General features: G+C 50.0%; 1 protein-coding gene across 2 annotated transcripts in view; it reads left to right on the top strand.

The window, feature by feature from the left end:
- The window catches only part of ADGRD1 (adhesion G protein-coupled receptor D1), a 124,871-nt gene that overhangs the window by 74,772 nt on the left and 35,489 nt on the right, over positions 1–14,610 (top strand). For both annotated transcript variants that reach the window (XM_033076176.1, XM_033076175.1), the window contains 2 exons: positions 1,014–1,137; positions 14,020–14,123. In XM_033076176.1, the coding sequence (XP_032932067.1) occupies positions 1,014–1,137; positions 14,020–14,123 (228 nt within the window). The remainder of the gene's footprint in view (positions 1–1,013; positions 1,138–14,019; positions 14,124–14,610) is intronic.

Below are 14,610 nucleotides of genomic sequence, written 5' to 3'. Positions count from 1 at the left end.
GGAGGGGTCTGGGCTGTGCCTTGTCCTGGTGAGTATTTTCCCTGATTTCATGGTGGAATTGGGAAGAGCCTGGCAGTGCTTGTGGGGTCTCCAGCCCTGAGGAGTCCAGTGCACGTCCCACTGACCTGCAGCAATGGCACTGGGGCACAGACCAGGCTGATTCTGTGTCCTTTGTGCCCTGCAGCAATGGAACTGGGGCACAGACCGTGCTGATTTTGTGTCCTTTGTGCCCTGCAGCAATGGCACCGGGGCACTGACCAGGCTGATTTTGTGTCCCTTGTGCCCTGCAGCAATGGCACTGGGGCACAGACCAGGCTGATTTTGTGTCCTTTGTGCCCTGCAGCAATGGAACCGGGGCACAGTGCAGCAATGGAACTGGGGCACAGACCGTGCTGATTCTGTGTCCTGCAGCAATGGAACCGGGGCACAGACCACCCTGATTTTGTGTCCTTTGTGCCCTGCAGCAATGGAACTGGGGCACAGACTGTGCTGATTTTGTGTCCTTTGTGCCCTGCAGCAATGGAACAGGGGCACAGTGCAGCAATGGAACTGGGGCACAGACCAGGCTGATTTTGTGTCCTTTGTGCCCTGCAGCAATGGCACTGGGGCACAGACCATGCTGATTTTGTGTCCTTTGTGCCCTGCAGCAATGGAACTGGGGCACAGACCACCCTGATTTTGTGTCCTTTGTGCCCTGCAGCAATGGAACAGGGGCACAGACCACCCTGATTCTGTGTCCTTTGTGCCCTGCAGCAATGGAACTGGGGCACAGACCACCCTGATTCTGTGTCCTTTGTGCCCTGCAGCAATGGCACTGGGGCACAGTGCAGCAATGGCACTGGGGCACAGTGCAGCAATGGAACTGGGGCACAGACCGTGCTGATTCTGTGTCCTTTGTGCCCTGCAGCAATGGCACTGGGGCACAGACCAGGCTGATTTTGTGTCCTTTGTGCCCTGCAGCAATGGCACTGGGGCACAGACCGTGCTGATTCTGTGTCCTTTTTGCCCTGCAGCAATGGAACCGGGGTCTGGTCCAACGAGGGCTGTGTCCGTCTCAGCGGGGACCTGAACCACTCCCTGTGCCTCTGCAACCACCTCACCAACTTTGCCATCCTGATGCAGGTGGTTCCCTTGCAGGTGAGACCCAGCAGAGCACTGGAGCTGTCTGCTCAAAGTGAGGCACAAGGGCTCTGTTGTATCCTCACATCACCTCAGGGCTCACTCACGCCCAGCTTGGATCCATTTCTTGCTTCTGCTGTGTTATCCAGAGCTGAATTGTTACCCCAGCCCTGTGTGTCAGCCTGGCCACTTCCTCAGGTCACGCAGTTTTTATCTCACCATTATTATCTTTATTGCTTGTAAAGCACCTAATGACCTCCGTGGCTTCCCAGTATAATTTTTCTAGGAACTCTCCAGGCTGGTAATAAAATGCAGCTTTGCCTCAAGACCTCCCATCCTGTGAGGCAGAAGTGTCTTGGGAGAAATGTGCTCTTATTAACCCTGTCTTAAAGAGCAGCATACAGGGAATTATCCAGGATTAAACAGGACAGCCACCAATTAAATGCCACTGAAAGATTGGTTGATTCTCCACTGGGGAATAGTTCTGACTGAACAGATTTAGGATTGTGATGATTAATGGCATGCTGCTATAAGTTTTAGTATTATGCAGTATCAGTAATTGGAGATCAAAGATATTTCATACAGAATTCTCTGGAATCCAGTTTTCCTTGAGAGGTCTGAAATGCATAACTAGGAGAGGTTGGTGTGAATGGACCTTCCAACCCTCCAATGTTCCATTTTCAATACTCACATGTTTGCTCTGATGCATTTACATCCACCAGACTTTGTGCAGAATGTTCTTCCATAGCTCTGTTTTCCCCTTTATGACAAAAGGAAAATCTCATCCCAAATCTTTATCCAAGACACATCCTTTAGATTGACCATTTGGGATTATCTCGTGGGATTAATTTGTTTAACTAGTGAAAAGAATTGTTGTGTTGATTGTGTAATTGGGATGAAGAGAAGGGCCAGGCCAGGGCAGAATTCCTGACTCTGAGCTGTGCCTGAACCAACGTGACAACTGGAGACTCAGGTGTCCTTGGAGCCCTCTTGAGCAAATGCTGAAATGCTGTGGATTTTGAGCACATATTTATTTGCTCACCACATTCAGAAATTCATGAGCCAAGGTTGAGAGGGCCCATTTAAATCACCCCTGGAACACCAGGCTGCCAGTGCTGTAAGAAATCGTGGCAATGATGTTATATCTGATCTTGAACTTTTGTGGGTTTTAATCTTCCTTTCATAAATGGAGTGCACAGATAATGTGAAACAAGTAGAAGAGGGTGGGAGTGTGCATTTGCCCACATGTGAACAGCTCTGTTTGCACAGCTATAATACATCTGGGCCAAGTAAATTGAAATGGATCTTTTTTTTTTTTTTTGTATGAGCACTGTTTTTGCAGAATGTTTATTTTTCTCTAGATTCTGGGGAAAAACAACAGATTCTTACCTAAAAAAATAGAAATAAGTTATTGGAAATGAACTGGCTGAAAATTGTAGAATTTTTCATCACAAGCTGTATTTTGGTACCAAAAAAAAAAGGGAGTTCATTTTTCATGGGAGTTCTCTGGGTGTTTTGTGCTTCCCCTCTCCTGTGGAAGGTGTCACTCCCCTCTCCCCATGGCACAGAGCAGAGCAGGATCCCGTCCCTGCAGTGTCCCACAAGGATTTCATTCTCCTTCAGTGAGACATTGATAGGAACAAAACTTCAGGGTACCTTGCCTCTCCTGAGCTCTTGCAATACTGAATGAGGGATGCTCATCCCTGAGGGGGGATTGTCAGACATTTATGGCACAGACTGGCAGGTGGGTCTGATGTCTGGGGAGAACAGAAATGCAAGAGAACAAGCTCTTGAGAACAAGCTGTGAGTTCTCCATTTTTCCTCTTGATCTTTACTCAAAACAAGTTACATTAATTCAGTCACTGTTCTACTGTATGCCAGCTGGAGGTAATCTCCAAAGGCTGAAATCTGCTGAGATGAAAAATCATTTTTATTCTAATATTCACAGAGAGAAATTGAAAGAGACTAGTCACAAAGGAGAATTTGAAATGCTGGGATATTAACTTAAACGTGACAAAATGAACTGTCACTGGGTTCAGGATGGGAAGAACACTGAATTCTGTGAATTAGCTAAAACTGAGCTTGGATTGCAGATGTAACCACAGCACTGCAGATCTGGCTTTGGCTCCAGCAGCACTTTAGGGCACTGGAGCAGGGTGAGAGTGAGGAAGGGCAGAGCTCAGTTCAGTGCCTCCAGCTCATTGCAGGGACAGAGAACCTCCCTGGGAAACCTCCCAGCCCTGTGGGCTCAGCCTGGCACTGCTGAAATTCTCTGTGCTTTGTCACCCTGCCCGAATTCTTGCTTGCTGGGATTTGTGTATCTTGTTGGCCTTCACTGGAGCACTGTAACATTGATTTTGAATTTTGGAGAGTATGGATCATCAGCTGGTTTAGACAAATAAATAACTTGATTGAGGGTAAATGGGACTGAAGATGGGCAGAGTGTTCCTGAAGGAACATGTTCAGGTCTTGGTTGTGTCCTGGAGGTCAGCAGGCAATCAGAGCCTGGAGACTGGGCTGGGAACTCTGGACAGTCCCAAAAGCTGCACTGGGACACCCAGGGGATGTGCAGACATTCAGGATTGCTCTGACCCAACTCCTGCTCCTGGAGCACCTGGGGCAGGGTAAATCAGAGCAAATCACTGCTGCAGCTGCCCCTTGGGAATTGCTGGGGCTCAGAGCAGGGCTCAGCATCTCCATCCAGAGCAGCCAGCACAGAACCTGCAGCTGGGGAGCCACAGTGCAGGGAGAGAAAGAGAGAAAGACAGAGAGAGAAGGTGAGAAGGTCCTGGGAGGGAGATGAGCCAGCCCTGGAGCAGAGCCCGACCCAGCACAGGTGAGCTGCAGTTCCAAAGTGCCTCACAGGGAATTCAGGTGCTGTTCTGTCACTTTGGGCAGCTCTGCTCCCCGCTCAGCCCAGCCCTGTGCTCCTGCCAGAGACTTGGCAGCCAGCTGGCAGCTTTTATCCTCATTCTGATCCAACAAGCACCGAGCATGCCAGGCTGTTTGCACCATCTGCCACCTGAATGTCAGTGCAGCAGAGGGGTGCTGGGCACCTGGGGGCCCAGGGCTCAAAACCCTTTGGAAGAGGAATCATTTTCTCCCCCAGAAAAACAGAGCCTGGAGCTTGGGTCTCCCTCCCCCAGGACACCAGTGCAGGGCTCAGATTAAATATTTATGTCTCCCAGACCATTCTCTTCGTTGTTCTTTTTTCCTGTCTTTCCTCTGGCTGTCTTTTCCCACTGTGAGAGTACAAAAACTCCTGTGAAGTTCACATGGGGATGGACATCCCCAGTAATGGTGTTGTACAGTCTGTGGTAGGAATGGTCTGGGGTTTTGAACACGTTTTCTGCATTTCTAAAGCTGGAAATTACTTTGGTTTTTATCCCATTTGTAGCCTGTTCACAATTCAGAAGAGACCATCAATCAATACAGTTCAAGCACTTCAGCAATGGGCTTGAAAGCAGACAAGTGTTTATACAGGGAAAATATTTAAACCATCTGACCTTGATGGAGCTGTAGAAAAACCCACAGCATTTTTGGGGAGCCCAGGATTTTGAAAAGGTTTGGGTATTTATGTGTGAGCTTCTATTTAAAAAAGAGAGTCATCCCAAATTTCTTTCCTTGAGGCAATATGTGTTTTTATTTTATTTTTCACTGTTACAGCTGAGTTTTGATGGCCTATGGCTGAGAAAAAGGTGAATCAATTTGTGCTTCAGAAGGGTGTTTTGAAAAAGTCCTAATATTGCAAAATGCTTTAAAAATATGGGAGATTGGTGTGTAATTTATCAGTTTGGAGCATTGTTTCCTAAATCTTATATTGCAGTTATTAATCAAACACTGCACTTTGGGTGCAATAAAATAGCAGTCTGAAACCATAAGCTTTTCTCTTAAAATTTGCAGCCAGCTCCATGCTCTAACAGGACAATGAAATGGAAATAATGTGGCACTCTCAGATTTCTGCTGTTTTGTAATTTTTATATAATTACTTTTCTCAGCATGCTTTTCATTGCTGGGAAAATAAAAAGAAAAATGCCTTAGTCCAGTAATTTTTCTTTTGTGTTGCATATTTAAAAATTGGCTAGGCATTGTGATTTTTTGGTCCTTGTTTATTGGCACTGCCAGTTTGTGCTGCTGAAATCTCTGCAGACAGTTGGGAGAGCCCTCAGGTGCAGAGAGATAAATCAGCCTGGGTGTTTATTCCAGCCCTGCTTCCTCTGCTCTGCCTCCCCTGCCCTGGTTTTGTTGTGGTCGCTGTCCCAGGGGAGCACCAACCCTGATGTGCCACAGAGGGGCTGTGCAGCAGCAGCTTGATGTGCTCATCCTTGCTGAAAATGGAGCCCTGCTCTGCATTTTTAACTCAGAGCATTGCTCATTCCTTTGCTGCTCCACTCCTGTGCCAGTCCAGCTCTGCTGGTGTTGGTGGGAGAAAACGGAGAATTGCTGGTTGTCCCTAATCCCACGGAATTACAAAAAGCTGGATACTAAACCCCTCAAATTCCTTGGAGAATTGCTTGGCAGTTACTGAATTTCACTCAGCAGAGGAGAACAAAAAATGACTTTTTATTTTGGAAAAGCACAAATATTTCAGAGTGCTATAATTGTCCAAAGAGCTCCTTTGTTTGAGAAACATGATAGTCTATTTTAATCAGAATACCCAACAAAAACCACAGACTTCCTTTCCGTGGTGGAAATGAAAGCACTGAACCCTTGGCAGCCAGCTCTTGCTGACTGAAGGGTTCCCCTTTATAAAAATGGGATGAGCAGGGCCCTTCACCATCCCTTCCCTCTCTGGTCTGTCTCTGTGCTCTGAGTTTGCTCTGTCCCTTCTGTGCCCTCCCAAAGCTGGGCAGGCTCAGGGCACAAACCCAACCCAGAGCCAGCCCTGAACCCAAAGGGAACCAAAGCCCAAACCTGGGAAACAGCGTTCAGTATTATTATTATTGAGTTTATTTTTATTCTGCACTGCTTTGAAAGATCTCAGAGCCTGGCCAGGGACTTTTCAGTGTCCCTCAGAGCTGCTGATGCTGCTGCTCTGCCCCTGGTGCTGCTGCTCTGCCCCTGCTCCTGCTGCTGTGCTCCTGGTGCTGCTGCTCTGCCCCTGGTCCTGCTGCTCTGCTCCTGGTCCTGCTGCTCTGCCCCTGGTCCTGCTGCTCTGCCCCTGGTCCTGCTGCTCTGCTCCTGGTGCTGCTGCTCTGCTCCTGGTCCTGCTGCTCTGCCCCTGGTCCTGCTGCTGTGCCCCTGGTGCTGCTGCTGTGCCCCTGGTGCTGCTGCTCTGCTCCTGGTCCTGCTGCTCTGCTCCTGGTCCTGCTGCTCTGCCCCTGGTTCTGCTGCTCTGCCCCTGCTCCTGCTGCTCTGCTCCTGGTCCTGCTGCTCTGCCCCTGGTCCTGCTGCTCTGCCCCTGCTCCTGCTGCTCTGCCCCTGGTGCTGCTGCTCTGCCCCTGGTCCTGCTGCTCTGCCCCTGCTCCTGCTGCTCTGCTCCTGGTGCTGCTGCTCTGCTCCTGGTGCTGCTGCTCTGCTCCTGCTCCTGCTGCTCTGCCCCTGCTCCTGCTGCTCTGCCCCTGGTGCTGCTGCTCTGCCCCTGGTCCTGCTGCTCTGCCCCTGCTCCTGCTGCTCTGCCCCTGGTGCTGCTGCTCTGCCCCTGGTGCTGCTGCTCTGCCCCTGGTGCTGCTGCTGTGCCCCTGGTGCTGCTGCTCTGCCCCTGGTGCTGCTGCTCTGCTCCTGGTGCTGCTGCTGTGTTCCTGGTGCTGCTGCTCTGCTTCTGGTGCTGCTGCTGTGCCCCTGGTCCTGCTGCTCTGCTCCTGGTGCTGCTGCTCTGCCCCTGCTCCTGCTGCTGTGCCCCTGGTCCTGCTGCTCTGCTCCTGGTGCTGCTGCTCTGCCCCTGCTCCTGCTGCTCTGCTCCTGCTCCTGCTGCTCTGCTCCTGCTCCTGCTGCTCTGCCCCTGGTCCTGCTGCCCTGCTCCTGGTCCTGCTGCTTTGCCCCTGGTCCTGCTGCTCTGCTCCTGGTGCTCCTGCTCTGCCCCTGGTGCTCCTGCTCTGCCCCTGGTGCTGCTGCTGTGCCCCTGGTCCTGCTGCTCTGCCCCTGGTCCTGCTGCTCTGCTCCTGGTGCTGCTGCTCTGCCCCTGGTCCTGCTGCTCTGCTCCTGGTCCTGCTGCTCTGCTCCTGCTCCTGCTGCTCTGCCCCTGGTCCTGCTGCTCTGCCCCTGGTGCTGCTGCTGTGCCCCTGGTGCTGCTGCTGTGCTCCTGGTCCTGCTGCTCTGCCCCTGGTCCTGCTGCTGTGCTCCTGGTCCTGCTGCTCTGCCCCTGGTGCTGCTGCTCCCCAGTGGATTTGGGGTTGATTTGAGCCCAGGGTGAGCCTGAGCTGAGCAGATGTTCCAGCCCTGGGGATGGCAGGAGCAGCTCCTGGAGCCCAGGGGGACAGTGTGCTGTGAACACAGATCTGACATTTCCCGAGACACCTGAAAGGTCAGCAGCCTTGAAGGGAAAGCAGGAGAAACACCCAGCTCTGTGCTGCACTGACAGGCTTCAGAAGCACTTGAAAATAGCAGGTTTTCTGGTCCCCAAACTTTGTTCTAATTATTCCACTTCACGACTTGAGTCCTTCCTCCCTGCCATGATTCCTTCAAGCTTCATTTGAACTAAGAACTAAGAGATTTGTAATGAGCAGAATCCCTACTGTTTGATGACACAGTGCCCAGAATTACTTTAAAAAATGATGTGGGCATTAAAAAATACTAATTAATATATTGGCAGAGATATTTGGAAAACTCTATATTTTTGAGTCACAGTGAAAAGTTTTAAATAAGCAACACCAGGCTGGGGTGGCTGGAGGAGAACGTGCCTGTAACCCTGGAGAGCCCCTCTGCAGCACTTTATTGCAGATTGCTGGAGCTGTGGAGAAGGGGAATTCAAACACAATTCTGCTGGAGATGGCTGGTGAAGATGATTGCATTGTGAAGGCCTCTCAGAGGCCTTTTTGTCTTTAAATTCACAGTATCTGATGTGGCTTGAGAAAGTAAGTTTGTTCATCAAATCAGGCATTTCTGTGGTGGTGATTGAACAGTGCCACTGAGCATGGCCCCACCAAAACCCATCCTGGGCTCTCTGGCTCTGATTGAGCCTCCTGAACTCTCCACAGATGTGAGTTTTTAAAAACTGGAATGTTGTGTACCTAACAAAGTTCTTGGCAAGCTGAAGGAAAACAGAGATTTGTATTGTTATTATTATTTAAAATATAAATAAAGGCCTCCCTGGACTGAAATTGGATTTCAGCAGCCTTTCTGGAGGCAATTAAAACCATTAGCTTCATCAGCCAAGGCCAGTGTTTTAATGTCTCTGAGACACTCAGGCTGCCAAAGTAAATTATTCATCCCTTTCTTAATTGGATTCAGATGGCATTTTAAAGGTACAACTTCAGTAGATTTGGCTGAGCCTTATTTGTTCCCCCACCTCCCTGCCCCTCCCTCCCCCTGGGCATCTCTCCCTGGAGGATGCTCAGACTTTGCACAAGGGCCTGAGGGTGGATTTTAGTGCAGATCAACAAACAAAAATCATCCCTCACTGCAGGAGCTTCGTGCTGGGAATGTTCCTGTCAGGTGGAAATGTGAGATGGAAAGCTGACCCAAAGGGACATGGAAATCCAACTCTTGTGTGTGGACTTGGGGCAAAATGCAGAGGTCGTGGATTTCCAGCAGTGAACACATAGCTGGGGTTTCATGGGATGTGTCCACTGATAAACCATGCAAACATTTCCTGCTGCTGTGCCAGGGACTGGGACTGAAACACAGATCAGGGGTGTGATATCAGACACAGATCAGGGGTGTGATATCAGACAAACACCAATCAGGGGTGTGATATCAGACACAGATCACAGGTGTGATATCAGACAGAGATCAGGGGTGGGATATCAGACAAACACCAATCAGGGATGTGATATCAGACACAGATCAGGGGTGTGATATCAGACAGAGATCAGGGGTGGGATATCAGACAAACACCAATCAGGGATGTGATATCAGACACAGATCAGGGGTGGGATATCAAACACAGATCAGGGGTGTGATATCAGACACAGATCAGGGGTGTGATATCAGACACAGATCACAGGTGTGATATCAGACAGAGATCAGGGGTGGGATATGAAACACAAATCACAGGTGTGATATCAGACACAGATCAGGGGTGGGATATCAAACACAGATCACAGGTGTGATATCAAACATGGATCAGGGGTGTGATATCAAACACCAATCGGGGTGTGATATCAGACATCAATCAGGGGTGTGATATCAAACACAGATCACAGGTGTGATATCAGACACAGATCAGGGGTGTGATATCAGACACAGATCACAGGTGTGATATCATCCTCAGCTTGCAGGGCTCATTCTTTAAGGCTGTAAAATCTGTTTTGGTTCAAGAACTTGCTTTTTTCTGGAAGATTAATTGTTTTTCAGAAAGGAGATTTCAAAAGTAGTTTAGACAGGGAAGTTTGAGGTAGGAATTTTTATTTTGCCTTGCTTGAGGCAGGAGTTTCTGATTTTGCCTTGTTTGAGGCAGGGGTTTCTGATTTTGCCTTGTTTGAGGCAGGGGTTTTGATTTTGCCCTGTCACAGCTGGAGCTAACAAACATCTGTCTCTGGGTGCTGTGGCTGCTGACACTCACTGCTGGATGAGCTCCTTTCCTGGCTTTTCAGAGTAAAAGAATGACCATAGAAACCCAAGGAAGCAAAACATTTCAGAAGAAAAGAATAATTTAATGTAGACTGGGACAAGTGTGAGAATCAGGCTCATGGGATTACTTCACAGACTGCTCAATGTTTTATTTTGTACTTTTTAATGCCATTTTCTTTAATAATAGCATTACAGCTTGATTAGTGTTTTTGTGCTGACTACAAGAACATCCCAAATTACTGTTTTATATTCCACATCATGCAGGAAGTCTGTAAGCTTTCCAAAAGACAAGCTGAGGTAAGGCAAAATCAGCTCTTATCAGAGCATTGGTGTTTACTGAAATTGTTCCTTAATTAACGAGGCCCAGTGCTTTGACAACCCAGGTGCTTCTATGAAATTGCTCCTGTTACCCCTAAAAATGTTACCCCTCATCCAGATGTGCTGACAGCTGGGTTGGGAGCTCTGAACCCAGGGTCCTTCCCTCCTTCAGCACAGCCCTGGAGTGAGGCTGCACTCCCTGGAAACCATTCCATGATTTTGGACATGAATATTCCTGTGAGGAAGTCACTGCTAGCCTGCTCCATTTAGCACACAGATTATTGTGTTCCTGTTGCAGGAATATTCTGAGAAGAATGCCTGTACCTGGTTTCTTTGGGGTGAGGGCAATAGGATCTCTGCTGTAGGAACTACCTGGAGCTTTTAATCTGTTCCAGTGCACAGAACTTCTGTTCCTGTGATTGATGCTGTCCAGCCAGGGAACAGAAATGTGTCTTCAGCTGGAAAAGAAAAAATACTCAAGAGCTGCATCATATTTCCTAGGAGCAGCAGCACCATAGCAACAGCTGTGTTTCAGGGTTTGTCTCATTGTGCTGAGCCCTGCTGTGACCTCACACACGTGAGGGATGCTGCAGCTGGAGGGAATGACAGGAAAACCTTCTCACAGCACAGCTCTGGGGCTGTGGGTCTGCCTCAAAGCCACATGGCACTCACTTCTCTCCCTTGAAGGAATTTTAATGGGGACTTTATTGGTAGAGCTGCTTCAGTTTGATAATCTCTAATGAAATGCCTCATTTGGGTGGGAAACTTTATTGTGCGTGTGGAAAAGAATAGAAAATCCCAAACATATGTGAAAGGACTAGTTTTTATTAGAAAAGTTTGCTGTAAAAAAGTTTTGGAAAGGATATCATTCCTTTTAGTATTTTTTTTTTAATAAATAAATATTTTGAGTTTGTTTTCAGCTTGGAATTTAATTAATAGTGAATTGAGATTGAAATAGAAACACAGTATTTCAAGCATCAAAACTTGAACTTTTTGATTACTAATATTTTTTTCCTTTGGTTTATGAAAATGTCAAGTCTATCCAAAATCAAGTCAGGAAAAATGTTTGAAAATTCTTCTAGGATGAGAAAGTTTTTCCTGCCTGGCTCTGTTCTACTGATTACATATTAATACTGCCTGGCTCCCTTTGTTGGGTGTGGCTTTTCTGTCATTCTTTTATGAGAACTTGCATGGAAAATTAAACCACACTGATTAATTTCAGAGGAATGGCCAAACCCCAGTGTCCCTCTTGCACTGACTGTCCAGGTTTAGCGCAGATCCTGGGGGAGCATGAGGAGCTGCAGGTTAACTGTTGATAAAAATGGAATTACTCTCCAGAAGGTGCTGTAGGGGAAGCAGAGGCTGGGACAGGAGGTTTGCCCTGCCCACGCTGGGGCTCTCCAGGCTGGAGGTGCCAGCCCAGCTGGGCAGAGAAGGGGATGGAATGGCTGGGAATGGCTGGGGATGGCTGGGGATGGATGGGGCTGTGGGATTGGCACTGCTGTGGGGCACTGAGTGTGTGCAGACAGCTCTGGGGGTGTGTGTATTTACACAAACACAGCTCTGGGTGTGTATCTACACAAACCTGCAGGGTGACACAGCTCAGTGCAGGTGACACAGAGTGACCGCTCTGTTTGGGTGTTCCGTATGGTGCTGTCCCTGCAGGGTGACACACAGCTCAGTGCAGTGACACAGCTCAGTGCAGGGTGACACAGAGTGACTGCTCTGTTTGGGTGTTCCCTGTGGTGCTGTCCCTGCAGGGTGACACACAGCTCGCTGAAGGGTGACACAGCTCACTGCAGGGTGACACAGCTCAGTGCAGGTGACACACAGCTCAGTACAGGGTGACACACAGCTCAGTGCAGGTGACACACAGCTCAGTGCAGGTGACACAGCTCAGTGCAGGGTGACACAGCTCAGTGCAGGTGACACAGCTCACTGAAGGGTGACACAGCTCAGTGCAGGTGACACAGCTCAGTGCAGGTGACACAGCTCACTGAAGGGTGACACAGCTCAGTGCAGGGTGACACAGCTCAGTGCAGGTGACACACAGCTCAGTGCAGGGTGACACAGCTCAGTGCAGGTGACACACAGCTCAGTGCAGGTGACACACAGCTCAGTGCAGGGTGACACACAGCTCAGTGCAGGTGACACACAGCTCAGTGCAGGTGACACACAGCTCAGTGCAGGGTGACACACAGCTAACTGCAGGTGACACACAGCTCAGTGCAGTGACACACAGCTCAGTGCAGGTGACACACAGCTCAGTGCAGGGTGACACACAGCTCAGTGCAGGTGACACAGCTCAGTGCAGGTGACACACAGCTAACTGCAGGGTGACACAGCTCAGTGCAGGGTGACACACAGCTCAGTGCAGGTGACACAGCTCAGTGCAGGTGACACAGCTCAGTGCAGGTGACACACAGCTCAGTGCAGGTGACACACAGCTCAGTGCAGGGTGACACACAACTCAGTGCAGGTGACACAGCTCAGTGCGGGTGACACACAGCTCAGTGCAGGTGACACACAGCTCAGTGCAGGTGACACAGCTCAGTGCAGGTGACACAGCTCAGTGCAGGGTGACACACAGCTCAGTGCAGGTGACACAGCTCAGTGCAGGTGACACACAGCTCACTGAAGGGTGACACAGCTCAGTGCAGGTGACACACAGCTCAGTGCGGGTGACACAGCTCAGTGCAGGTGACACACAGCTCAGTGTGGGTGACACACAGCTCAGTGCAGGGTGACACAGCTCAGTGTGGGTGACACAGCTCAGTGCAGGTGACACACAGCTCAGTGTGGGTGACACAGCTCAGTGTGGGTGACACACAGCTCAGTGCGGGTGACACAGCTCAGTGCAGGTGACACACAGCTCAGTGTGGGTGACACACAGCTCAGTGCAGGGTGACACAGCTCAGTGCAGGTGACACAGCTCAGTGCAGTGACACAGCTCAGTGCAGGTGACACAGCTCATTGCAGGTGACACACAGCTCAGTGCGGGTGACACACAGCTCAGTGCAGGTGACACAGCTCAGTGCAGGTGACACACAGCTCAGTGCAGGTGACACACAGCTCAGTGCAGGGTGACACACAGCTCAGTGCAGGTGACACACAGATCAGTGCAGGGTGACACACAGCTCAGTGCAGGGTGACACAGCTCAGTGCAGGGTGACACACAGCTCAGTGCAGTGACACAGCTCAGTGCGGGTGACACACAGCTCAGTGCAGTGACACAGCTCAGTGCAGGTGACACACAGCTCAGTGCAGGGTGACACACAGCTCAGTGCAGGGTGACACACAGCTCAGTGCAGGTGACAGAGCTCAGTGCAGGGTGACACAGCTCAGTGCAGGTGACACAGCTCATTGCAGGTGACACACAGCTCAGTGCAGTGTGACACAGCTCAGTGCAGGTGACACAGCTCAGTGCAGGTGACACACAGCTCAGTGCAGGGTGACACACAGCTCAGTGCAGGGTGACACACAGCTCAGTGCAGGTGACAGAGCTCAGTGCAGGGTGACACAGCTCAGTGCAGGTGACACAGCTCATTGCAGGTGACACACAGCTCAGTGCAGGGTGACACAGCTCAGTGCAGGTGACACAGCTCATTGCAGGTGACACACAGCTCAGTGCGGGTGACACACAGCTCAGTGCAGGTGACACAGCTCAGTGCAGGTGACACACAGCTCAGTGCAGGGTGACACACAGCTCAGTGCAGGTGACAGAGCTCAGTGCAGGGTGACACAGCTCAGTGCAGGTGACACAGCTCAGTGCAGGTGACACAGCTCAGTGCAGGTGACACACAGCTCAGTGTGGGTGACACACAGCTCAGTGTGGGTGACACACAGCTCACTGAAGGGTGACACAGCTCACTGAAGGGTGACACTGACTGCTCTGTTTCTCTCCCTGTGCAGCTGAGCAGGGAACACCAGGTGGCCCTGTCCTCCATCACTTACATCGGCTGTGCTCTGTCCATCTTCTGCCTGACGATCACGCTGGTCACATTCGCCGTGCTCTCGTGAGTAATTTGAGTGACCTGAACAACCTGCAGCAGAAAGGCAGCAGAGCATTCCAGGATCCCTTCAGCTGCTCGGCATTAAACAAAGGCTGTTAATTCTACAACCTTCCTTAATTAGATTCTGCACATGTATTTGCAACACTTGGTTGGTTATTTCTAAATTACTTTAATTTCCTGAAAAGGGATGGTCTTTATATAGCAAGCTATTTCCATCCCATGGGCGATTTTTAATTTTTTTGAACTGTCCATGCTTTGCTATAGCTCAGGGATCTTGCACAGAGGCTAGAGCAGGTCTCGCTCTGGGCTCAGAGCAGCGTGACCAGGGACTGCAGGACCCCTCTGCCCACATTTTTGGGTTGTTGGGAGCACAGCCAGCAGTGCTCGGGAAGGAATGCCCTGTAAGGAAGTCTCAGTCAGCACTGCCTGATTTATTTTCACAGCTTGCCCACAATTGCCTCTCAGGAGCCCCGTGTCCAGTGCCCTTGTG

The sequence above is a fragment of the Catharus ustulatus genome, chromosome 18 (assembly GCF_009819885.2).
Source record: "Catharus ustulatus isolate bCatUst1 chromosome 18, bCatUst1.pri.v2, whole genome shotgun sequence".
NCBI classification, from domain to species: domain Eukaryota; kingdom Metazoa; phylum Chordata; class Aves; order Passeriformes; family Turdidae; genus Catharus; species Catharus ustulatus.
This window is presented reverse-complemented; position numbering and strand designations above follow the sequence as displayed.